Below are 25,761 nucleotides of genomic sequence, written 5' to 3'. Positions count from 1 at the left end.
AATAAAAGGAATGCTCACGGACATCTACTCAGTAGAGGTACTGGGCAATGGTGTCCCAGAGCAAACACCAGAATCACATGGAGGGGTTACTAAAGCACATTGGCCAAAGCCCAACTCAGAAGTTCTGATGACGTGAGAGTGTGGCTGAGGCAGGAGTCTGTTTCTAGTGAGTTCCCAGGTAAGGTAGATGCTGACGGACGCCGTGCAAAGAGGAACATGCTGTAGGGGGTTCCCTGAATGAACTAACTGCTGGTCAGTGTTTGGGATCTCAGGATAGGACTTGGAGGGCTGATTAAAAAACAAGTCTTCAGGGGTTGGGGATTTAGTTCAATGGTAGAGCGCTCGCCTAGCAAGCGCAAGGTCCTGGGTTCAGTCCTCAGCTTCAAAGAAAAGAAAGAAAAACAAGTCTTCAATATCCCTGCTCTTCCTCTCCAAATAAAGATGTCAATAAAACAGTAAAAAAAAACTCCAAATATTTCAACAACATATAATATTATATCAGAATCTATCTGTAGATGAGTTCTTATTTTATTTTGGTTTTCAGAGACAGGAGCTCACATGCAGCCCAGGCTATATTGGAACTCATTAGGTAGTACAGACTGATCTCAGACTCAGTGATTCTCCTGCCTCAGTGCCCTAAATTCTGGAATTACAGAAAGAGCCACTATTGCCCCATTTGTAGAGATGACTTTTAAAGGTAAACATTAATCCATGAGCAGTGGGGACCTCCGTACTTCTTCTTGTAGCACACACACACACACACACACACACACACGCACATGCACACATGAGCTGCTAAAGGTTCTGTTGTGAAGAGGGGAAGGTTGGGCAAATATATAAATGTCCTCCTTTCCCTTGGACCTGAGGATTCTTGTGGTCTGGGGTACAAGGGGTTCCCAAGTTCCAAAGCCCATAGTAAAGGAGAAGCGCCTAGGGCATAAAGGGCAGGGCCTGGTAGTGGGGGGTCTACTATAGTCACTGCTAGGAGGGGAGTCTACTGTAGTCACTGCAAAGTGGGCCTTCATGCTAGAAAGTAGAAGTCTTCAGGAATGGGGGCTGGAGAGATGGCTCAGAGGTTAAGAGCGCTGACTGCTCTTCCAGAGGACCTGAGTTCAATTCCCAGCAACCACGTGGTGGCTCACAGCCATCTGTAATGAGATCTGGCGCCCTCTTCTGGCCTGCAGGCATATGTGCTGGCAGCACATCATACACAAAATAAACAAACAAAAAGAAGTCTTCAGGAATTAAGAAGAGAGACATTTTTTTAATAAAGAAACTTTATTATCTAATTTCTGTATACAACAAATATAGGAAAAGGAGGTTTCATGTCACTTTTCAAAAGTTTCAAACTATTGGGAGAAAAGTTGTTAAAAAGCCTTCTAAGTCAAGAGTCAAAACAAATAGTGCTAATTCTCGTCGCTCTTCATATCAAAAGCAAGACATTTTAGACAACATGGGGAGGCTTTGTTCCAATCATTATGCCATTTGTATTGATATTTTTAAGTACATAGAAGTGAAAAGTTTAAGTGCACAGCATACAATTGATACTGCTGCCTCTTTCTGATCTCCTAGGCATCCTCATATGGACACACTCCCTGCCTACCAGCAAATCTCTGGTTGCTCAATGGTGTCATTGGAGCTGGGGTTGCAGACAGGGAGGCCTGTGCATCCCATGTAAAGTGGGCCCTCCCACAGATGACACGCACACCTCACCACATTGCCACAGTTCCCTGTGCATCCCGTGTTAAGTGAGCCCTCCCACAGATGACACGCACACCTCACCACATCGCCACAGTTCCCTGCACACTTCCTCCAAAAGGAAATCTGGCGCTCGACGGCTGACATTATTGCCCACCAATACTCTAGCAATATATTTCTTTAGCATAAGACAGAAATACACTGAAATTTGATACCACTTAAGTTCAAAAAGCAGTCTGAGATTAAACCGTATGCACACATCTTCCTTCCTTTCTTTTTTCTTTCAATGGATATTATATATTTTTAAAAGTTGGTGCTGGAAAAAGCTGGCTTTTTTAAAAAACAAAACAATAAAAGTTAGAAAGCAAAGTTCTTATTATTACAGTGTATGTGCGTGTGTGTGTGTGTGTGTGTGTGTGTGTGTGTGTGTGTGATGCTATAGTACTATAAAAATGAAGGAAGAGTAACAACCCAGAGCCTCTGGGGAGGAAGGAACTCCTCATTTATCCTCTCTGTCTACTCCAACACTGTGGCTCATATCCAAGGAACCCTGGGGAGGCCACCACACAGATGGGAGTGGACAGAAAGGGCTGTGTGTGTATCTGGAGGATGAATGTTAAGCTGTGTCAATGCCATGTGAGACCCGTGACTGTCCTTAGCCACCCTACATGGGATCCTTCGTGGTTTTGGAAAGACTCTTACTGTAGTCTGGATGCTTTGTCTTCATTCCCCCTCTTGTTTCTAGAGAAGAGTGAAGCCCATCAAGTCTGGGGAAGCCCTGGGCTTGGGGTGATGTTCAGGTAACTTTTCTGTGTGTCCATGTTAAGAGCATAAACTTCTCTAGAACTGTCTGACAATGAAGACTCACCAGGATGCCAGAACCTCCAGGGGTTACCCAGAGAAGCCCAGAAGCTTCCGGACATGGTGATGCCATGTTTCCTTGACCCAGTTTTTCATATTTACTATGTCTAGGACTGTCATATGTCCCTTCTCATTGTCTTCAGTGCTTATGAGGAAAGATGCTGGTCTTCATAAAAATTTAGAAACATGAGTATCTATTAGAGGCAAATTTCAGTATCAGCATTCAAAGTCACGATGCGTATTTGTCAGATATCACCTTTGTTTGTCCCTGTGAAAACCTCAGGCAACCATGCAGAGCCTCTCTAAGCAAAACCTGCCATATTGCCGTAAGAAAAAGTGTGGGTTTTGGTCCATCTGTTTCCACGGCAACCAACCGAGTCCACCTCTGCTCCTTCCCATTGCGAATGCCTGCTCTATGGCCATTGACACAATTAAACCAGATCAGTGTGACTTTACAATACTGATCTTAATTGTATAGCAGTATAGTTATTTTGCCCTGAGAGTATTGATATATTTTATAAATATGAGTCCTATTGTGTACATGAAGCTATAGGCACAATGAGGCTAAATGGCTTGTCCCTTGTACACACAGTGAAGTGTGGAACTTGGGCCTGACTATTCTGTCTCAATGCCCAACATCTTCCCATAGGCCTCCTGATGCTATGTAGAAGTTTGGTTTAGGTGTGGTACCTGTTAGAGCCTATTGACCGTTTTGCACAGCATGGGATTATTTAGTCCTCAAGACTTTAAGAACACTTGGTCTTCTACGATCTTTCTCTTTTCTACCACCTCCATGAAGTACGTTGTCCCTAATATTTTATTTTGCACTGGGGAATCTTCTAAAATGCTCACCCAGATGTAGGTCTCATGAGGGGTGGAGAGAAACGCTTATACAAAGGCAACGGGCAAGCATCCTTCATGAGCTTTGGGCAAAAACGGGGTGCAGCACTTTACAGTTGTCTTACATTCCTCTATTTTCAAAGGAAAATCATATAAAATAAAGACCTGCCCACGAGGTAATGTTTACATCTCTGCGGAAACCCTCAGAACCCTCTTGGATCTGGCAACAATCTAACATAAGGAACGACTTTAGACCTTCACACCCTTTTAGTGAGAAAAACACCTTAGCTCAGAGTTTCCAAAGAGTTTAGGAATCTAAGACATCCTTCCATCTTTATCATAAGGCCACGTGTCTGGATGCCCTGCCCTTCCCAGCTCTGCTCCCTGCCCCTGAGCACCAGGAAAACTCTGGTTTCTCCTTAGAAGACCAAACAGCCTCCACCGCTTAGTAAGAAGGGGTGAACCCACATCAAAACTAAAGGAAGTTATATGCTGAAAGAAAACAATGCCAAGGCTGCTCAGAAGCTTGTGGAAAAGCTCCACAAAGCTATCGCCATTTGCAAGACCTCCACACAGATCATGATCTAGTCAACAGCAGAATACATGAGTAGACAGAACTTCTGGAGAGAGAGAGAGAGAGAGAGAGAGAGAGAGAGAGAGAGAGAGAGAGAGAGAGAGAACAATTTCAATAACATAAATTGCCCTTATAGCTTCTGAAAAAATAACTCTGTTAAGATGAACCATTTTTGGTTTTTCAATCAGCTGTGCACTAAGACCCTTTGTTCCCACCAGGCTCCTGGATTCTACAGCTCTGCTCTGTCTGCCGATGCTGGGCTGCTGCTAGCTCTGCCGCTGCCTCCTTCTGCCTCACTGCTGTCTGTGGGAGTGAAAGACAAGGAGGCCGAATTGATGCAGTATCTTTTGCCGGTCGGACGAGGTCCATCATCAAAAATGTGTCCAAGATGAGCACCACACTGTAAGAGAAAAGGGATGTTGAAGGCAGACACATGCAAAGAGCAGGCTCTAGGGGAATGCACGCTACGCAGTCCGAGTGGATGGCTGGTCTGTGCAGAAATGATGGAAAGCATCCTGGACCATTTCTATTCTGACTGTCAATAGCTGCTGAGATGCTTTCAGACAAGCTTTGTACCACATGTCGAGAATAAAAGCCCTGGAATTGTGTGTATCAGAAATCATTAGGAGCCACTGTATGTTTTGACCTGTGAACTCTCTCAGCCAGCTGGAAAACAACTGCAATAATTTTTTTGAATTGAATTGACCCTTGATCTCCCCTTGTAAGAAACAAGAATGAAATCTCTTCCCCCGGCATGATTTTTGGCTTTGGATGGGTGGGTTTCAGATATGCAGATGTCTACTGTAAAAGATACTGTTCAACTGGCCATGACAGAGGTGATGGTGGTTTTCACTGGCAGTAAAACTTAACATCAGCACTGGATGTTCTTGAAACCCAATGAAGCAGTGGCAAGACTCAGGAGATTTATATCATGGTCACCAAAGCTTCAAATGTAGCAAGTGGAAAGTTCCCAGCCCACACAATTGCTTTTTCCTAGCTTCTAATAGGTGGATTGATGCCATGGCTTCCCATCCACCCCCAAATGAACTAAAGATACAGAGAAGGAAGAGGCTATTCATCAAAACACCAAGGAAGGAGAAAGGCAGAAGGAAGGACTGTTGTATGCTGAGTTTAAAAGACTAGATGTGGTGATTGGAAGCTGTGGTAGGATTCAGTGGTTAGATCAGTGTTGGATGCTGTGACTGGATGCTGTGGTTGGATGCAGTAGTTGGATACAGTGGTTGGCTACAGTGGTTGGATATAGTGGTTGGATGCTGTGACTGGATGCTGTGGTTAGAGGCAGTGGTTGGATACAGTGGTTGGATGCTGTGGTTGGATTCAGTGGTTGGATACAGTGGATGGATGCTGTGGTTGGATGCAATGGTTGATACGGTGGTTGGATGCAGTGGTTGGATACAGTGGATGGATACAGTGGTTGGATGCTGTGGTTGGATACAGTGGATGCATGCAATGGTTGGATACAGTGGTTGGATGCTGTGGTTGGATACAGTGGATGCATGCAGTGGTTGGATACAGTGGATGCATGCAATGGTTGGATACAGTGGTTGGATGCTGTGGTTGGATACAGTGGATGGATGCAATGGTTGGATACAGTGGTTGGATGCTGTGGTTGGATACAGTGGATGCATGCAGTGGTTGGATACAGTGGTTGGATACAGTGGATGGATGCTGTGGTTGGATACAGTGGATGGATGCAGTGGTTGGATACAGTGGATGGATGCAGTGGTTGGATATAGTGGTTGGATGCTGTAGTTGGATGCAGTGGTTGGATACAGTGGTTGAATGCTGTGGTTGGATACAGTGGTTGGATGTTGTGACTGGATGCTGTGGTTAGATGCAATGTTGGATGCAGTGTTGGATGCAGTTGTTGGATACAGCTGTCGGACCAGTTTCTCCACAAAGGCTAGATAAAGACTAAATAAACGCTTTTGCTAACTGTTTTGAAACTGAGTAGAGCTCTAGATGGTGATATGTACCATATGCGCACATCTCCCACTTCTCAGCAGGGACGGGGAGACAGATGGAGGCATCAGTGTACCACCTTCACCGGGCTTTGGAAACACAGAACTCATCATGCAGCAAAGAAACCAATGGGTAGTCAATGATTTCCATTGACGTGTTTAACTGGTAACTATGGAGCTCCTGTTACATGCCAGGCACAGTCCTGCATTCTGGAAATTCAGGCAACAATCCCTAGCCCCTGAGCACTTATCTGCCAGTAGGAGATACCGACAATAAACAAGAAAACCAGTGACCCATAAAGTGTGGGCAGTAGAAATCAGCTAAGAAGAGAAGACAGAGGAAAGAGAAAATATCAAGGTATCGGGAAGCCTCGTTGGCGGCTTTGGAAACATAAGTGAAGGAAGTGGGCAAGGGAGGAAAGATTGACAATTTAGGTAAATGTTCGATGGGAAGGGCTTATAGATAGATGACTTATTCTATTCTGCTCAATGAGATGCTTATAAAACACTTACAAATTAAGAAGTGTATATGAATTCACACGGAGCTGGGGTCGAGCTGCAGTGGGGACAAAGAGACAGAAATGATGGGGGATGCTCTCACAACAGAAACACCTGGACTCTCAGTGTGCCCTCTGAAGGTGCTAAGCTCAATACAAAAGGGTCCTCTGTTACTATTGAACAGCCAGCACCCATAGCAGCTTTGGCTTCATGGCACCTCTGTGCTAAAGATGCAGCCTTATATTGCTAAAAACATATTGTGTCCGTTTATTAAAGAACTAAAAATGAACCCTAAACTGATTTGATCAATTGCCTGGAAAATATGAAACAGGCCTGAAAAACAAATCTTGCATTACTTTTTATCACAGTCTATGCAGGTTTAGGCAATATCAAAGATGACAGCTCAGATTGCCTTTCCTTTCTATGAACAACTGTGACCAAATATTCAGGGATCAGCAGCTAAGATACACCAGAAAAACGCCATATGCTTGCCCTGTGGACATAGAAAAACACCTATTTCTGTCTGGCACAGCGTTCAAGGAGCAGGCCAACAGGAACTAGTATTCTCAGTGACTATGCACAGTTACTGATTTCATGTGCAGATCAGCTACTTTGATCACTCAGCATCGGAGAGGGGAAGCATTCATATAAAAGACAGGTGGGCTGTGTGTGCGTGTGCGCGTGCATATGTGCGTGCGTGTGTGCGTGCGTGCGTGCGTGCATATGTGCGTGCGTGTGTGCGTGCGTGTGCGTGTGCGTGTGCATATGTGCGTGCGTGCACCTCATGTCACTGAGTTGTTGAGAGAGAACACAGCTTGCTGGTCAAAATAAATGATGCTGCTCCCATTCATTCACTGTCTTGTGAGCATTCCTCCCTACCAAAAAAGTGTGATAAGGACAGACAGGAAGCCGGTTAGAAGTTATGGGCTCTTCACTTCCTACATCTTTTTTGGAGGGTTGGGGGGAATGACAGTAATTCAATCTGTTGGACTAAGTTGATTTTCAATATGTCCTTGTATTTGCTAATTAGGAACAAGTCTGGATTAGACAGAAAGGGAAGTTCACTTCAAAATGTATTCCTGATACAAGTAAAGGAAAAAGAGAAAAACCACCGTCAAGAGAGAACAACAGCTGTCTGCTAGCAAACGCCAGAGGTGATGTCATGGTGTCTACCACAAGATGCTCCAGAGCGGTGGTTCTCACCCTGAGGGTCACAACCCTTTTGGGGTCGCAGACCAGATATCCCGTATAGCAGATATTTATGTTCTGATTCCTAACAGTAGCAAAATTAGTTATGAAGTAGCAACAAAAATAATTTTGTTTGGGGTCAGCACCACATGAGGAGCTGTATCCAAGTGTGGCGGTGTTGGGAAGGTGAAACCCGCTGCAGGGAAGCCTGCTCGGGAGGTCACAAACCGTAGCACGGGTGTCCATGTCTACCTCTGCCACCGCATCGGTGCCTACCATCCAATGCTCACTGTTTCTCGGGAAAGACTAACCTCCCAAGCAGGCTTCCTCTCAGGTATACGGGTCTGGACCCAAGAGTACACCAGACAAAGGGAGTGAGCGCACGTGGAGCCCATTCGCTCCAGCTTCGAGCCCGGCTAGAGGCCCGGATGATGGATGGGAGTTGTCAGTGACGCGCTGTTTCCTTGGATGCCTGCGAGCACTGCCCCCCCCCACCCTTAGTCAATTGGTGGTGTGCTGGGCTCACTCAGAACACCTGGTAGTAACTGAAGCAAACTGATGAAGAAATCTCTGAACCCTGCTGTTAGTGATTTCGTCCGGGATGGAATCTCTAGTGTGTGCTTCAGAGTTCTCTTGGTGCCTATGCAGCTCTTTATCTTAAGGGAAACACTGCACCTGAGCACCCTGGTCCTTACTCCAAAGATGCTCATGAAAACAGTTCAAAGGGGAAAATCAAGTGCCATGGGAGTCCTTCCTCCTCAGCCTTCCAGTCCCGAGTGCTCAGGGACGGGGCCTGCAGAGAGCACAGGACCAGGGTAACCTAGAGAAGCCACCAAGAACCCGACTGCAGGGATCACCCATGGCCTGAGAAACACAAAGACTGTGTCCCTATAGTGGCACAGATGGGCTTCCCACTGTCCCGGAGGCCTTTCTCCCTGCCGGCCCGCTCTAGGACGTGGGCTCTTTGTTACTGTCAGTTTCTCTGAAGCGTTTGATCTGCAGCATGAAGCACTTTCAAAGCCAGGCTTTACACGTGGGCATGAGGGGAAGAGGAAAGAGTTTCCAAGAGAAAAGCAATTTACTTTGCCATTTAGTAGCTTCCTTCCACCATGCCTTGGGACACCTGTGTGTAAGCAGGGACCCCGCTTCTCTCTGCTTGCAATATTAACCTTCTGTCAAGGAAACACTGTGCAGTCACCAGGTTAGTATTACGATTTTACTGGAAGCTCAGGGAAGAGAGATGGGCTAAGCCCCACCGTGACACCCGGGTGTCTTCAGCAGCAGCGACATAGGAGCTGTCGTCTGCTGGAGATTAATAAGCTTGGAGCTTTGCTAGAGCATTGCTTAACTTTTGAAAGTTTCTTCATATTTGTGCATAGTCACCTTTCTGTTGATTTGGTTAATGAGAAGAGTTAATAATTGATGTAAAGCAAATTTAAAGGACTCTCTGATAGCTCCAACAGTGACGGCAGCAGAGACGAAGAGACTATAAGTTCAGTAAACTCGGACTTGATGGTTCCCTTCAAGATTATTACCTAGTGGAGTCATTCATTAGGTTATCACTCACTCTGGAGGTAAAATTCTGACCTGAATTCTTTTCTGATATTGCCAGGAGACCCTGACTTGGCAGGACTAACCTTGAAAGATTATCTCTTTGACCGTCTTGAAGCCCCTGGCAGAGTGCTGGGTTGGGAAGACTGGGCCAGAGAAATCCTCCTCGGGCCTCTGAACCCAGGAGAGAAGCAGTGTCTCTGTCTGCTCAAGGACAAAGCCTTTGGAAGGCAGAGTCAGACAGTCTGGTGACAGATGTGGAGGAGGCGGACATGAAGTGTGCTGGCTCCCTATGACAACAGGGAGAGACTGTGGTCTTTGCTACAGGGCCAAGCGCTGGACACCTTTTGTGAGAATGACCTCATTTTGACATAGTCTCTGTGAACATCTCAGGACACCTTCATAAAGACCTTTCCTTAGTGATTGCCAATACTATCTCTCCTGGTACAGGACTAGAAGGAAGTCCAGCTCAACCCTGAATTACAGGAATTAGACACAAACATCAGAAATTAGGGATTTGAGTTAATATTGACTGACTCTGTTTCCTTGTCTAGAGAACTTAGAATTAAAGATGTGTTATGAACGACTTTAACACAGTTTTCACAAAGAGGGGTGACGCCTGGGGCTGGTGAAATGGCCCACAGGAGAATCTGGGTGCAGTCTCTGGAACCCACACTTTGAAAGGAGAGAAATGACTTCTGACCCCACACACAGGCTGTGGTGTATGTACGGGGAGGGATGCATGCATGCATACACACATATATGAGAGATGTTTACTAGTTACCATGTACCTACACCTCAAATTAGAATATCATCCTTCCTAGAACATTACCTTTTGTCTAAAATTTTAGATTCTTGAATAGATAATCTCAGGTGATTCCTGGACAGTTGGTGTGGGAGGTCCTTCTGTCTCTGTGTTGATTTTATTGGCTAATGAATAAAGAAACTGCCTTGGCCTGTTGATAGGGCAGAACTTAGGTAGGCAGGAAAAAGTGGACTGAATGCTGGGAGAAGAAGGCAGAGAGAGAGAGAGAAAAGCCACGGAGCCACCAGAGACAGACATGCCAAAACTTTAGCCGGTAAGCCATGTGGTGATACACAGATGAATAGAAATGGGTTAAATTAAGATGTAAGAGTTAGCCAATAAGAAGTTAGAGCTAATGGGACAAGCAGTGATTTAATTAACACAGTTTGTGTGTGATTGTTTTCTGTCTAAGCTAGCTGGGCAGTCAGAAACCAAAAAGCAGCTTCCTCCAACAGACAGTTATTACATTTTCAACCATAATTCAATCTAATGAAAAAGTGAATCACAGTAAAGCAAATGCTGGGGAATCTCTCCAACTTGACCCTTTGTGGTGTCTCTTCTCCCTGCCACACACCCTTCTTCAATAGGGTGTTCTGGAGTCAGATTACCTCAATGCAAACCTCAGCTCTGTCATTAGGCTACACAACTTTACCCCAGCAACCACCTTCTCTGGGCCTTATTTTCCCCAACTGTAAAACGAGGAGAATAAGGCTATTGTGAGCATTAACCAGGAGAACATTAGAAAGTGATATTGTGGAGGCCATGCTCAGCGCACCAAACCCAGCATGAGAGTCCCGATTGTCATGCTCAGACCCATTTCTCGGAGCCGGGCAAGCTGAAAACACGAGTTAAAGGAATGATGGTACGCTTTTCAAGGGAGAAGGGTCTTCACGTGGAAGATGGTATACTTGAGAACCTTACCTCTTCACTAAAAACAAATTCTGCGTGTATTGAAACTGTCAAAGAACAAATTTAGTAATAAAACAAAAACTAGAAATTCATCAGATGGTCAAGTTTGAACAAATACCCTTCCCTCTTGACAGTAAAAACACCACCCACTCTCTAAGAATCTTGGAACGGCTGAAGGTGAGAACCTGGATAAAGGACAGGCAGAGCAGTCCCAAGGGAAGCCCACACGGTGCTCACTGTGCCCTGCAGCCACCCAAACGGTACCCCTCTTCGCTCAATCTGTACAAAAGCATCGTACCAGTAAATGTTAGTACCCCGATCCTCAGAACCCTTCTTTCGCTCGTTGGGGCAGACACAAACTGGATACTTTTTCTGTAGAACATGCCATGGCTCCTTCTCTGCATGGGCATGTCAGCCATGTCTCTTGGGTAGCCACAAAATACCAGTAAGTTACAGTCTCTCAGTGCATTAACTGTTTTCACTACCCTCTCAAAACATTTTCACTTTCTTCCTTAGAAGCAGCATCAATTTGGGTACAGAAGAATGGGCGGAACTAAATAGAGCATCCTTAGAAATACGGACAAATACAGACACTAGCAGAAACACACCAAGAGCTGCCTTCGCTTGGACTCCCCTTTAACTAGCCTTGAGCTAGCCTACCCCTCAACTTCCACTTGCGGTGACTTCTCTCCAACCTCTCCCCAGGAAAAGCCATGTCTGAGATCTTCACAGACTGTGTTTGGATCAGAGCCATTAAAGATATCAAGAATAAAGATTGGGTAATAGAACTGCAGAAGCCAAGCTATCATTACATCATACGCAAGGCTATATAATGAAATCACCATATGTCCCCAAAATGCCCCATTCACTACTACAGTAGATCAAAATGAAAAAGTCTCCCCCTACCAATCAATGACTGGTTAATATCGTTGAAGCCAATGACCGACACTGTGTTAGTCTTGCTAAACATCTAAAGATGGAGGAATCATTCAGACTTTAAAAAGGATCCAGTATGTTTGTCCGTCCCTCTTTTGAACAGTCCCTTGGCCTGTGTTTGCAGGACAGAACGAGCACCCTACTGGGGACACAGGTGGGGTCAACTCACCTGAGAGCAGCTTGTCTCCACTCTGTGCATCCCATAGGAAAAATCGTCTGTGAACTCAATGGCCTCAGAGTTGATCACGTCATGAAAGGAAGGCCAACCTGGTGTGGGCCAAACGGGAGGAGACAAAACCTTGCGTTAGATTCGAGTCTCAAGGTCAATGAAGCAAAGGAGGCAAAGCCTCAGTCACGACTAATGCTGGGCATCTTCAGCCTGGAAGAAAGGGTCAAAGCCACAAGAGAACAATTGCATAGAAGTTCGACCCTTTTCTCATGCGGAGGCAACAGCAGAGCCGGGCTAGTGTGTGCTTCCTGAGACAGCCTTGGATCAACGGATAGTCTCTGAGAATATTCCAAGACTTCGGAAAGCTCTGTCATCACGTCCTCTTGTCTTCAGGGTCATGAGGCATGACTGAGAAGCACTATTAATCTTCCTTTGTGGCATTTTCCTAAACAACCAATTGATTTGGGTAATTTTTCCAACTATTTCACACTTCTTTAGAAAATCATGTCTTTTCAATTCTCAGCTTTATATGGTTAAAAATAAAAAAGATGGTTATCCTATTAACTACCTCCATCTAATTTCCTTCCTGGTCTAGTGTATCTGGCACAGAGCATGTATCTGTGGGTGAACGCCTTGCTCACCTCCCAGGAAAAGCTGCGCGAGTAGCTGCCCGGGCATCTAGAGGAAGCGTTATTTCTCAGATAGCATCCTCTCCTGTTCCCACACAGTTTATCAGTGCAAGAAACTCTTGGTGAATAGAGCACACTTTGGATACACTTTGGGTTTGTTTGGTTTTGGTTTTGTAATGTTTGTTCCAAAGATGCCCAAGCTCCTGAAGGCTGCTGAGGAAAGAGGTACCAGGCTGGGAGCTGCTGGCATAACTATTGTTTCCTCTCATTTGTTCCCACAGAAAGGAAGAGCCACTTAAGAACTGTGTTCACTTTATTACACACACTGAAAGAAAACGGTGTGCACTCCAACAACAGGATTTGCATTTTCAAACAATTAGCTCCTTGCCAAGTTCTCCTCAGAAACTTGCCCAAACTCCTCACTCCCACACCCCACAGAGCGCAGGCTGCTTTAGGTCACAGCTAAACTTCCCAGCAGGACCTGAAGCACTCCCGGTTCCTTCAGAGAGCTCAGGACTCCTATGCAGCAGGGAAGCCTCACCCTGAACACAGCTCCACTCTTCTGAGACTCCACTGCTGAAAGTAACTCACGACTCACTACCCTCTCAACCCTAAACCCACCTCCAACACATGCGAGGCTGCGCCATTTGCTGTACAATGGCTGCTTCCTGCATTTAGGTGTTCTTTGTTAAATCACAGAAGTGCCAGCTGCTAGTGAGGGTAAATTTCATGGTGACACTTACAGAATAAATGAATGAAGTCATTTATCTAGGGAAAGAAAGAAAATGCGGTGTATTGTCCTCTTTAAACCTTCCACAGCACAACACATTTGAAAGCAGTTGAAGGCACCTGATGCCAGTATTGGGGGGCGGGGGTAGAATCTTTGGGCCTGACGCGGCAGCAGAAGATAAAAGACCAGACTCTGGTTTCAACTTCGCTAGGAACTGAGACACGGATGTGTCTCCCCTCTGTGCCACTCTGCTTTCTATACAGCCTCATCTTTTTGTTTATATGCCCTGAGATTCTCCAGCATGGCTCCATGCCTTCTTCCTGACCAGGTGGTAAGTACTTGAAGGCAGTCTAAACTCACGGCTCACAAGGGCTGACACAGCTCGACAGCTCCGAGGGCAGCATGGTCCCTTAGCACCCTTAGTTACCAGGAAGCATGAAACAAGGGGATGAATGAGCAAAGTACATCACAGAGGCCTGGGGGGGGGGGGAACAGAGAGAGAGGAGGGAGAGAGAGAGGAGAGAGAGGAGAGAGAGAACAGGAAGAGAGAGAGAGAGAGAGAACAGAGAGAGAGGAGAGAGAAAACAGGGAGAGAGAGAGAGGAGAGAGAGAAAGCAGGGAGAGAGAGAAGAGAGAGAACAGAGAGAAAGGAAAGAGAAAACAGGGAGAGAGAGAGGAGAGAGAGAAAGCAGGGAGAGAGACAGAAGAGAGAGAACAGAGAGAGAGGAGAGAAGAGAGAGAACAGAGAGAGAGGAAAGAGAGAACAGAGGGAGAAAACAGAGAGACAGAGGAGAGAGAGACAGAGAGAGACACACATCCTCCTTTCTAACACACGGAGGTATCCAGTTTAGCTCGGTCACCTCAATTAGGATTAAGCTCTGTGCACAGCTAGGGAGTTGTTCATTATGTCCATGGAGCAGTGGAAATACACACAACATTGAGCCACTCATTTTGCAGAACTTTTCAGTAGAGAGCAGAGGATGCAGAAGCGGAGAATAGCGGAACCAAAGCTAGAATCTGATAACTTGACATCAGCCTAGGGACCCCTTCTCACACCCCACTATTCCTCTATCAAAAGTTGAGCGGTCTTTCACTTGAGTACTTCCTGGAAGGCGGCTGCATGCTTTATGGAATTGGTTTAATGTCCCAGGTTGACCATGGCCTGTTTCCTCTGGAAGCTGATAATGAATGAATAACATTGTTTTCGAATGTTGAGACTATTCACAGGGAAACACCCAAAAGCCATGATGTGAGCGGATCTAGTGTGGAGGCTATATAAATTTTATTCATTTATTTCAGCCACCACAAAGACAGAGCAAACTCAATTTGAGTAATCTGGCCAACCATAAAGAAACACATTTTGTCAACCTGAGTTAAATGTTCACAAAATTTTCCAAAAGGCCATATTCAAAAGCAGAGAATGGCAGAGAGGGCAAAACAGTATGGATGTGCTCCAAAAAACTCCCATGTTGCTGGGAAACTAATGATGTCTGAATAGTTTGTCGTTTGCTATGCTATTAACATTGGAGGAGACACTAAAAGTAAATCCCTAAAGACACTTCAATATTCCTCCAATTTGCAGTGTTCTTGAGCACTGTGGAAGAAGGCACTTTAAAAATCAGATGTTCGGCAAGCCATTCAGTGTTTTTTTTTAAATATTTATTTATTTATTATGTATACAATATTCTGTCTGTGTGTATGTCTGCAGGCCAGAAGAGGGCATCAGACGTCATTACAGATGGTTGTGAGCCACCATGTGGTTGCCTGGAATTGAACTCAGGACCTTTGGAAGAGCAGACAATGCTCTTAACCACTTAATCAGTGGGACGCGACAAGAGAAAAAATTCCCGTGGCGGATCTCGGTTCCAAAGAAGATAGGGAAACCCCCGGTTGTTTTGCTGTGTCTCTCAGAGAAGTGAACTGCACTAGAGAGCAAATCCGTCAGGAAGGTTCGTCCTTAAGGACAATCAAGCTGAGGAGGACCATCACCAGGAATAAATTGTCTTCTGACAGGGACCCACGGTGATGACAGCACTCTGGAAGCGGAATTCCCTCATCATGTGATAGTATTTAAAGGAGGAACTCTTCACTGCTGTAAAAGGCCTCAAAGGAAACCCTGCCCCCACTGCTAATACCAAGGAGAGTGCTTCAAAGGGTGATAGGCAGGGACTGAAGCAATCTGCGCCTTGTTGAGAAAATTATCTTGAGCAAAAGGGAGGGGGGAGGGAAGTGTGTTTATGTCAGTTTTGACATTAAAGAAACATCATCTCCCCTCCTTTCTCTGGCTTTTCCTTTTGGTCTTCTCATCCAACAAAACATCATTTGTTTTGGATGTGTTCCATGCACTTTTTAAGTCATATGAAAACCTGTATAAACAGGGGCTCCCTCCACCGCCGTCTGCCTTTGTTTCTATTTGATGAGCTTGGATCGGGGCCTATTATCATTCCGTTTCAAAGAACATAAACTCTACTTTTTAGATCGCAGCCGACGAGTATCAAGAATGTCTTATTTTTAATAAATATATTCTCCCTTGGAGGAATTCTCATCTCAAGATGGTAAACACAGCGACTCCAAGAAGAGGCCACTTGGAATGCAACGGTGCTGCCTTGATTTCGTTCAACAATCAGGCCACATGATCTGCGATTGTATCTTAACTTTCTGTATATAAGGGGCAAATTCAGGACATGCTCATTGATGTCTCTGACCCAAAGCAAATGATCCAAGTTATTATCACTAAGTTGTCCCTTGGCAGTCCTTATCTACAGTACAACAGACTTAGTAATGAGGAAAAAACTAATTATCTCAATTGACCCACAGTGCAGCTATACAGGTGCTCTAAGTGTTTTCTGCTCACAACCAAGCATGGCCTGCTGCTCCCCAAGCAGTGTGGACAAAGTTTAGAATTTGCACTTCAATTTCTTCCCAGGAAAAAGTTTCTCAGCTTCCTGGGCCTATCTCTTCCTCTTTTCTTTCAAAACGTTTTTTTAAAAAAACAAAAAAAAAACATTCATTGTTAAAATTAGCAACAGGTTCTAAATCAGCTGGAAGCCGATCCCATCTGCACCGTGTCCACAAACGTGACCCTTATTTTCTGCTCTTCAGAAGGGTGGGTATACAGCACCTGCCTCCCCTGCATTCTTCCCTTGCTCCTAACCCAGTTAGAATCTCAGGAAGGTGGCTACATGATCAGTCAGTAGGCAACAGTAGAAACTTGAACAAAAATTTATTGACTTGAAAGATAATTCCAAAGATGCTATCTGAACATAGACTAAGTCCCAACACACTAAATTCCAGTTGGTCTTGGGCGATATCAAGTAATCATGAGTTTTATCTGAGCACAATTTTGGTGAAAACTCATATTAGTGTATGCCAGGTCTCATAGATCTATAAGTCTAAATATTTCAAAATTTATAAGTTTGGGATTTTTTAAAACCTGAATCTATTCACCTCCCTGACCACAATTTACCTTCTTAGCTAGGCCAAGACAAATAATAACAGGTCTCCTGCAGACAAGAATTGTTTGAGGCTTAGATCCCTAATCCTCGTGAAATTATTCACTGGAACTGACATTTCCAGTGTAACTTTTATCTCATTTTAAAAAAGGATGACTCTCCGCTCTCCTTCAAAGACCCCATTTGGTTGCAATCTAGTCTTCCGAAAGTATTAGTAACCAGCGAAATAGATGCACGAGCAGAAAAGCACAAGGCAGATGGCTCAGCACGAGTTTTTCCTTTCCGTCCCCACCTACCTACAGCCAAGCATGATTGGGAGTTTTCCTCTTTACTTCTTTTTCAAAAGTCCTTATTCTAACATCTCTTGATTTGCTCACCTTAACCTGTGCTGTTCCAATACAGTAGTTACTAGTCACTTCCAGACAGCCCCCTGTCAAGCCCTCAGCAATCAAACATTCCAGATGACGGCTGCTATTTGGACAGCACAGACACACAGAGAACATTCTTCCCGTGATTTCTACAGTCCAGAAGACTTCTACCACTAGACAATGAGATTGCAGATGCTTTGAATTGATTCTATTACGAAAGATGGAGATCTAGTAACCCAATCTTCACTAACTGGCCCATTTCCAACTTTTATGTTTACCTCATTTTTCCTTTAGAAACCTCACTTGGGGATGTCTGCCTCTGGGAACAGATTCTAAGTTCAATAGCATCAAGGAATTTGTTCTGTTCATCCCTTAATTTCTAACCATCAGCACGGTGCCTGCTAACACACACAGCACTCCAAACTGCCATGTGATCGTACGGAAGACTTGGAATCCAGGGTGATGCTGTTTGATTTCCCACTCTGCGACAGGATCTCGGCGCCCTCACGCTGCCCCTTCTCCTCTACGCATTACCATGGCCAAATATAATTAAACCTTCTGTGCTTTTCTTTATGCAGACTTTAAAAGTGGAAAACGAGCGGATATCATCTGTTTGCTTACTATAGAGCTGGAGAATTGGGATTACATTTTCTTCTTCCATGTTGAACTGTCTCATTCCCAGGCTGACCAAGTAAAAATATTTCCTCTTCTTTTTTTATTTTCATTTCATCATGGTTAAAGGTATGCCCCCCATGGGGGAGTTGTATCATATTTTTATAATATAGTAGTACAAAAGTTTTCTATAATTCAAGATCTTCATTTCCTAATTAAAATATTTTAGGTATTAAAATATGCAGGCTAGTAGGTACCTGGATATTAACGACTCAGACTTAACAGATAGCTCAGTTTACAATTTTTTCTTCAGATATTTCCCCCTTTAACAGGCAGATGTTGTAAATGCAGGCAGATCTGACTCCAGCTCTCCACATCTGTGCCTGTTGATGGCTCGGAGACAGCTGTTCTCGGGACCACGGCCATGCTCCCTTAGGTTCTATGAGCATCTATACCTACTTAAAGTCTACACAAGTGGCATCTCATTGTGGTCTCTCTTCTGATGACTCATTTTTCTTGATAGCTGTGGTCTTTGGTTGTTCTTTCTTAACGATATCATCCCCGAATGAGACAGACATGCCAACTTGAGCACATCCATTGAACAAGATGAACTCTCACTGCTCGTGCGCAGATCCCCTGAAAACCGAGACTTTGCAGTCGCAAACCACCAAGACTCAATGCCGTTCACTACCTAGAATTAGAATACTTAAAAAATTAACTAATAGCATTTCAAATAAAATTCCCCATAGTGGTTGCTCTCCTAATAGGAATTCAAAGTAGAAAAAAAACCCCTCTATTTCATCATAATTTTATATCATCTAATTTTATAAATGCAATGCCTTTCAAATACCTCCAACAATATGAATTAGAGGGTTGTTTCATTTTAAATTTTCTAAACTATTTTTTTCTGGATTTATTCATTTGAGTCTTAGTGCTTTTCTCACTTCTCTGGTGATCCTGGGCCACAGTTTCCATCTCAGAATGGAGACTGGATAAACTGCCCCACCTGCCTGTGGCTGCTTCTGCTCTCAGGCATAATGGGGGTCTGTTCCTTCAGTGGGTCTTATCTCTGTCAGAACGGCTGCTGACAGGTAAGGGTATAGTCTGAAGTTCCTTCAGTACCTAAAAGGGAAACAGTTCATACTGCAGGACCAGAACCTCAATAGCAGCCCCAATTCACTGACCGCCTGCTTAATAATATCTTATGAGAACAGTATTCCAGCTTTTCTCCCCGTGTGGAAAACTGATGATCTGTCATTTCAGACATGGAAGTGAGGAGGATGTCAACCTGGTCTCCTGTTCTTTAGGCTCTCCTCCTGCCCCACCCCACCATCTTGTTCTTGCCGGTCCTGAGCTCTGAGCGTCTTTGTAATTCCGCTGGGCCTCAACTGTTGTACAGACTTTCCAAAATCAGGAACATCTATTAATACACATTTTCACCACATTTTTCCCCTCAGAAAGGTTACTTAGACATCCCTGTGTGGCTGTCAGGCACCCCCAACTCCAGGGCTCTTCCTGCTCAGTTCTCTTCTGGCTCCAACTTTCAGAGTTTCTTGGGAGAGAGAATAATAAATGTTCATCTCATCCTGTCTACCTTGTACAAGATCCTGAACATCTTAGAAAAGAAAATTGAAGATTTTAGCCACCATCTAATATTTTATGTTACGAAGCAACAGATTTAAGGCTTCAAGTTTTTTCTACCAACAGGAATTTTTATTTTTATGTTTGCTGTTGTTTATCTTACCAACAAAAAATCCTAAAGCCTGCCCTGAGTTTGTAGCTTGGTGGGAGCATTTGCTAAGAGTGTGTGAGGGACTCTGGGTTAGATTCTCAGCATTGGAAAACGAAATGAATAAAGCAAACTGAAGTCAGTGTTACATTAAGCAGCCTAAACTGGCCTACATTCAGCTTTGGAGCTAAGAACTGACTGGGCTGGGTGTTTGAGATTAAGACTCTGAAGGTGATTGTGTTGCCAGCTCCTTCAGAATCATCAGTCAGGTTGTTCTCACTGAGTCTATGAAACATTACTATCACAGCTTTTCAGGTTTATGGGTTCTCGCATTATTTGAGAATTTGTTGCATTCTTTCTTGCCATTGTAAATATAAGAACAAGAACCCCTAAGTGAAGACCACAGGATGTCATTTCCACAAGCAAAAACCGTCTCAAGAAGGAAAAGACCTAGGCAGGACAAAGGATTAACAGTAACCACAGAAGAAAATGAAGCTGTGGTTTTGTCAATCATTCTTCCATAGCTCATCCAGTTTTACTAAGTACCTGAAAAATACAAAGATACTTAGAATACATACCTTTAAAAGTATTACTTTTTATTTATGTATATATGTTTGTCCAACAACGGCATCAGATCACCTGGTACCGGTGTTCCCGGCAGTTGTTAAGCCAGCCAGCATGAGTGCGAAGAGCTGAACCCAGGGTCTCCGCAAGGGCAGCAAGTGCATTTAACTACTAAGCCTTCCTGCTCTTTAAACTCTGTATTTTAGGGGCTGGATGATAAGAGAATGTGAGGTCTACTTAGAGGCTTTATCCTATTTGTCTTCTGAAAAGATGGTTCTAGAAACAGGTTGTAAAGTAAAGAAGGATTGTGAAATAAACATTACAGAGAAGATTACACACCAAAACAGAATCTGTGATGGGCTAGTACACAGGTTCTCAACCTTCCAAATGCTGTGACCCTTTAACACAGCTCCTCATGTGCTAGTGACCCCTCCACACCATAAAATTATTTCTGTTGCTACTTCATAACGGTAAGGTACTACTGTTATGAATTGTAATGTTAGTATTTTTAGAGATAGAAATTTGAAAGGGGTTGAGACCCACTGCTCTAAGGGAAGGCATTGGCGAAGGCACTGCAAAGAGTGGAGAGACTGGGAAGCGATTAAGAAAAGAGTGTCCGATAACTTTGGTGACTGAGATCCTTCTGGGAGGATGAAGGAGAAACATCTTCCAGCCTGCATTACCAGCGAGATCATAGTAGACACGCACTTCCGGTGCAGTTCCTAAGAGCAGTCTCTATGTAACTACTAGAAGGCAGAGAGGTGTGTGGACTTAGACATAAAGACAGAGACAGAGATACAGATCTGAAGTCATCAGAACATGAATGCATCACACGGGTAAGGATACAAAGGAGGAGAGCCACCCAGGTGTTTAAGTTTGGCAGATGCTTTAAGAATTAGGAAGACAAAAGGATTAGGTCAGAGTCCAGGGAGGAATCTAAGGTTAGCGGGCCTACGGCAGTGACATCATCTACGGAAAGTCCATCGAGCTCTGAAAGGCCCGAGTTCAATAATTAGTGTCAGGATGGGAAGACTGGGTTCTGTGAGGACACAGGACACACACACACACTCTTTACAGAGGGTACAAGGAAGCCGGGAAGACTGGGTTCTGTGAGGACACAGGACACACACACACACACTCTCTCTCTCTCTCTCTCTCTCCTTACAGAGGGTGCAAGGAAGGCAGGAAGACTGGGTTCTGTGAGGACACAGGACACACACACACACACATACACACACACACACACTCTCCTTACAGAGGGTGCAAGGAAGGCGGGAGAAGCAGGAAGTGGCTACACAGAGGACACATGATGTCTGGTGTCCAGATTCTGGTGGCCCCTCCCACTCACCCATGTCTCTCTGTTTTTCAATCCATGGCAAAGTAACAATAATACTTTCCTAGAATTTCTAAATAAAAATGAATAAGAGATATGAAACCATTGGAAAGGATACAAATATAAACATGATCCAAATGCCCCTAAAGATGATAAACAAAAACGATATTTCAAAAGGCTTAGAGAGAACTTTAATTTTTGTATTTACCTTCTTTTCTGTTGTTCCTAACATCTTGTGTCTAAGACTATAAGACATATCTTTGGGACATAAAATATTCCAAACTGAGAGTGGTCAGCGGAATGCCTTAAAGGGCCACTGTAATGGGTTCTGCTTTTGGTACCAAGTAGGGAGAAATAAACATGGCTGAAAAAACGACCCCAGAGAACTCCAGGTCAAGTTTCTACATGCACATGTTCACAGAACCCAGTACTTTCACTTCAAGTTATACCTCTTGGCTAGTAATGACTTACTTATAAGAATCATTTAAATTAACGATTCTCTAAGCACCAAGAGAGCATGACTGCTTTGTTTACTAATATATTCTTAATACCTAACCCATGAGATGTTTTAAGTGAGTCAAATAATAAAGAGAATATATTTCATTAACAGCAAATAGGTCCCTGTTTAGGTTGGTGACAATTACAGGGAAAGATACTATCGTGGTGTTTTCTGGATCCAGGGGATCCAGAAATGGTTTGGCATTTCCACTGTAAAGATGAAAAGCTGCGGAGCTGGGAGGTGATGGCGGCGGTCGCACAGCAGCATTAATTTACATCATGCCGTGAACTACACACCAAAGACATTGTTGACTTGGTAAATCTTATTATATTTAACATCATGAAAAATGTGTGTGTGCATGTGCGTACGTGCACGTGCAGGCCAGGGTCAACTTTGGGTATCCTTCTTCAGGTACCATCCACCTGATTTTATGAGTCAGGGACCGGCCTTGGTTCACTGAGTATTGGAGCATGCTTGCTGGCCAGCAGACCCAAGCAATCTGCCTGTTTCCACCTCCCCAGTGCTTGGGTTACAATCATGAACCACTAAGCTCATCTATTTCACGTGCATGTGCCATCTCAATCCGTGAAGGAGGACCCTCAACAGGAACTGAGCCAGGGTCTGAAGCAATGTTGGGGTTCCCAGTCTCTGAACTGGAGGAAAACAGACTTCATTCTTTTAAACAAGAGAGGAGGGGAAGAAAAGGAGGGCTGAGGGGAAAAGAGAGGGAGATAAAGAAGGGGAGGGGAGAGGAAGAAAGGGAAAAGGAATGTTTGAATGTGTCTGTTACTGAACCAACCAAAGAAATATGCAAAATAGGCAAAGAAATTCTATTTTCCCTAGGCGATTTTTAATAAATACGAATAAAGCGTGAGTTATCTTTCCTATCAAAATGAATGCATTTTCCAAGCCTGTTCATTGATAATTTTAGATGTAAAATAATGTGGCCTTATCACCTATAATCACTGCAAACATTTGAGTCTATTTAAGGACACTGTGACCACAGACCGTCAAGAACACAGAGGTTCCTTTGGGCGGTGTAAACATCTGGTATCTATTCTCTTTAGAGATTAATAACGGAACCGGTCAGCACAGGTTTCACACTGATTCCTCTGAGGCCTGCACAGCATTTTTAAATGCTCCCAAACACACACGACCTCTAATTGGTATGGATTTCATCCATGGTTTTTCTTACAATCACAAGCTGTACCTAAGTCCTAAGCAAAAATCGACAGGGGAGCTTCCCTACTTCCCTTAGTGGAGGCAGCTAGTAATACTATTTTTTTTTTCAAGTTCAATAAAATTACTGAACTCAAACAAACAACTTCCACAAAAGGGCTGGGGAGGGAGCTTTTATTTTCCCTGGCCACAACACAGCCTCTTGTTACTTAAATCATAGCTCGCGTTTTAGGAGCCGTATCTTACACACATCAGTTGAAGGCCTTCAGCATGGAAGGATGTCAGCCACTTCAGGTGCCACAGCCCGGCTTGAGCCATAATTTCTAAGAGCCATTAAAAAATGTCTCTCAAACTGGGTTTAAATTTAGTGTTGACCTAATAACCTTGATCCCCAAATCATTCAACTTTACATGATCATTTTGTTTTGCTTCCAAAAGCTCTTGAGTCCAGTGAGCCGTCCATAGGAAGCTCCACAAGGAGTGTGCCGTTTGCTTAGATTTTGTTAGCTACACCAGACAGGAAGATGGTAATTTGGGATGACTGAACGTTATTGACAGTGTTTAACTGACCTTAGAAATACCATGAGAGCTAAAACAGGGAGATTCGAAGGGATACAGATTCTATTTCCAGCGGTGTGCACTCTAGTATGCACCAAAAGGAAACAGTGTCCCAAGTGCAGTCCTGAATCAGGAGCCCTCACCACAGAGCATCATCTGACACTGTCACCCTGGAACCTACGTTCTTCAGCTTGCTGCCCATCAGAATTTCACATAATTCCTTGTTTAAATGCATGGGCCTCATGAAAATGTTAAAACTACATTTTTTTTTCTAAAAGGCAGCTCAGTATCAAAATTCTTTTACTCATCTCAAATTTCTCCTGATGTTTCTCTTTAACTGGTCTCTCGAAACATGCAGCTGGGCTTTTGATCTGTATTCTATAATAGAAGCTTAAATACTAGAGTTTAAAGTATCTCCTTGTTTCATAAATATACGATTCTTTATGGTCAGCACCAACTTTCCCTGTGTCAAGACATGTCACCTACTTCTACTTAAACGTCTGAAAATCCATCTTGAAAAAAATTGAAAGAGAACAGACTGTTCAAAAAAGCTATTCAAAATAAAATTTTAAAATAAACTAATTTAAAAAAATACATTTTGCCTTTGTAACAGACACATGACAAAACTGAAGCAATTTGTCAAAACACTAAGCATTTCCTAATATATAAAAAAAATGTATACCTTTGGGGACCTCAGACATCTCACATCAAGATGTAGGCGTACAGGTGGCCCTGGCACTCTGAAAGTCTTGATGGTTTGAAATCTGACCACTGACAATAATCAGAAGCTGGAAAGATGGACTGCATTGCATGCAGAGCTAACCTTCGTATGAACAGGTTTATCTAATGTCAACAGGGCACACACCATTGTGTGAACTGACACTGGACCTCGGAGACCCAAGAGTAAAATTTCACGATCTAACCATTCCCAAAACATACTCCACACCCTGCAGGCCGACATATCACTTTGTCAGCTACACAATAATACCCGATTTTACCTACTGCACCAGGTGCAAGACATGGCCACATAGCTTTAGTGGGCACTAGAAAAACTTTTTTGTTTTTTCTCGTGGTTTCTTTGCATAGGGTCTCACTATGTAACCCTCACTGACCTGGAACTTGTTACATAAGCCGTGCTGGCCCTCTCACAGATGCCCACGTTCTTCTACCACCCACATGCTAAGAACAGAGATGCACACTGTTATACTTAGCTAAGCATTTGCTGCAAAAGAAGCCAAATGAACCTGAGGAAAATACTAACAACAAAATGTTGAGAAGCAGACTGAAGACACTGAAGGGTGAATATAATTGGAACATGCTGTTTACATGTATGGAAATTTAAAATGAACCCTGATATACTCTAACTTAAAAAATTCAAATGAAATCATATCATACATTTTAAATACGCAATATATATAATAAAAGTATTAAATTTTTCTTTTAAAAGAACTTCTATCAAGGCCTGACAACACACACCTGAAGCCAAAGGTTTGGTAGACTTAGACAGGAGAGCCTAGAGTTCCAGACCAAACTGGGGTACACAGTAAGACCTGTCTTACGCAAACAAAAAGTCCTGTAAAAACTGGTTAAGAATGACCATAAAAATTGATCAAATACTAATGTTGTGGGACTAGCTCTATAAGAGTGCTAAATACAGACTTTAAAATGATGTGTGTGTACGTGTGTGTGTGTGTGTGTGCACATGCGTGTGTAGGCCACAGCACATGTGTGGAGGTCAAAAAACAACTTGTAGAAATCAGTTCTCTCCTTCTGCCATGTGGGTCCCAAGAATCAAACTCAGGTCAAGCAGGCTTGGCTGCCAGTCTCTTAGCCCACTGGGCCATCACTGCTCCTTATACATGCTCATAAACTACAGCAATTCAGAGGTTGCAGAGACGAACAGAGACCAGTGAAGCAGAGTGACCCGGAAAGAGTCACACACATGCACGGAATGAAGACATGGGTTAAGACGTGGGAACTGTGCTGCATGTTAACAGTACATCTGAGAAAATCACAGGTAATTTTTGAGAACTCTCACTTCTCAAGCGTTTATATTCTGTGTCACTAAATGAGTACGTTGTGGCATGGAATGCTATCT

At 43.8% G+C, this 25,761-nt stretch overlaps 1 protein-coding gene across 2 annotated transcripts in view; it reads right to left on the bottom strand.

Annotated features, from left to right (window-relative positions):
- Positions 1-1,259: 1,259 nt before the first annotated feature.
- Positions 1,260-25,761, bottom strand: part of Msrb3 (methionine sulfoxide reductase B3) — a 123,373-nt gene continuing 98,871 nt past the window's right edge. Inside the window, exons 5-6 of one of the 2 annotated variants that reach the window (XM_075954100.1) lie at positions 12,012-12,109; positions 1,260-4,373 (exon numbers count right to left, since the gene is read on the bottom strand). In XM_075954100.1, coding sequence (XP_075810215.1) covers positions 4,203-4,373; positions 12,012-12,109 — 269 coding nt within the window. In that variant the 3' untranslated portion in view covers positions 1,260-4,202. The remainder of the gene's footprint in view (positions 4,374-12,011; positions 12,110-25,761) is intronic. The other variant, XM_075954099.1, reaches the window with a different exon arrangement.

This window comes from Microtus pennsylvanicus, chromosome 20, assembly GCF_037038515.1.
Source record: "Microtus pennsylvanicus isolate mMicPen1 chromosome 20, mMicPen1.hap1, whole genome shotgun sequence".
Classification (NCBI taxonomy): domain Eukaryota; kingdom Metazoa; phylum Chordata; class Mammalia; order Rodentia; family Cricetidae; genus Microtus; species Microtus pennsylvanicus.
This window is presented reverse-complemented; position numbering and strand designations above follow the sequence as displayed.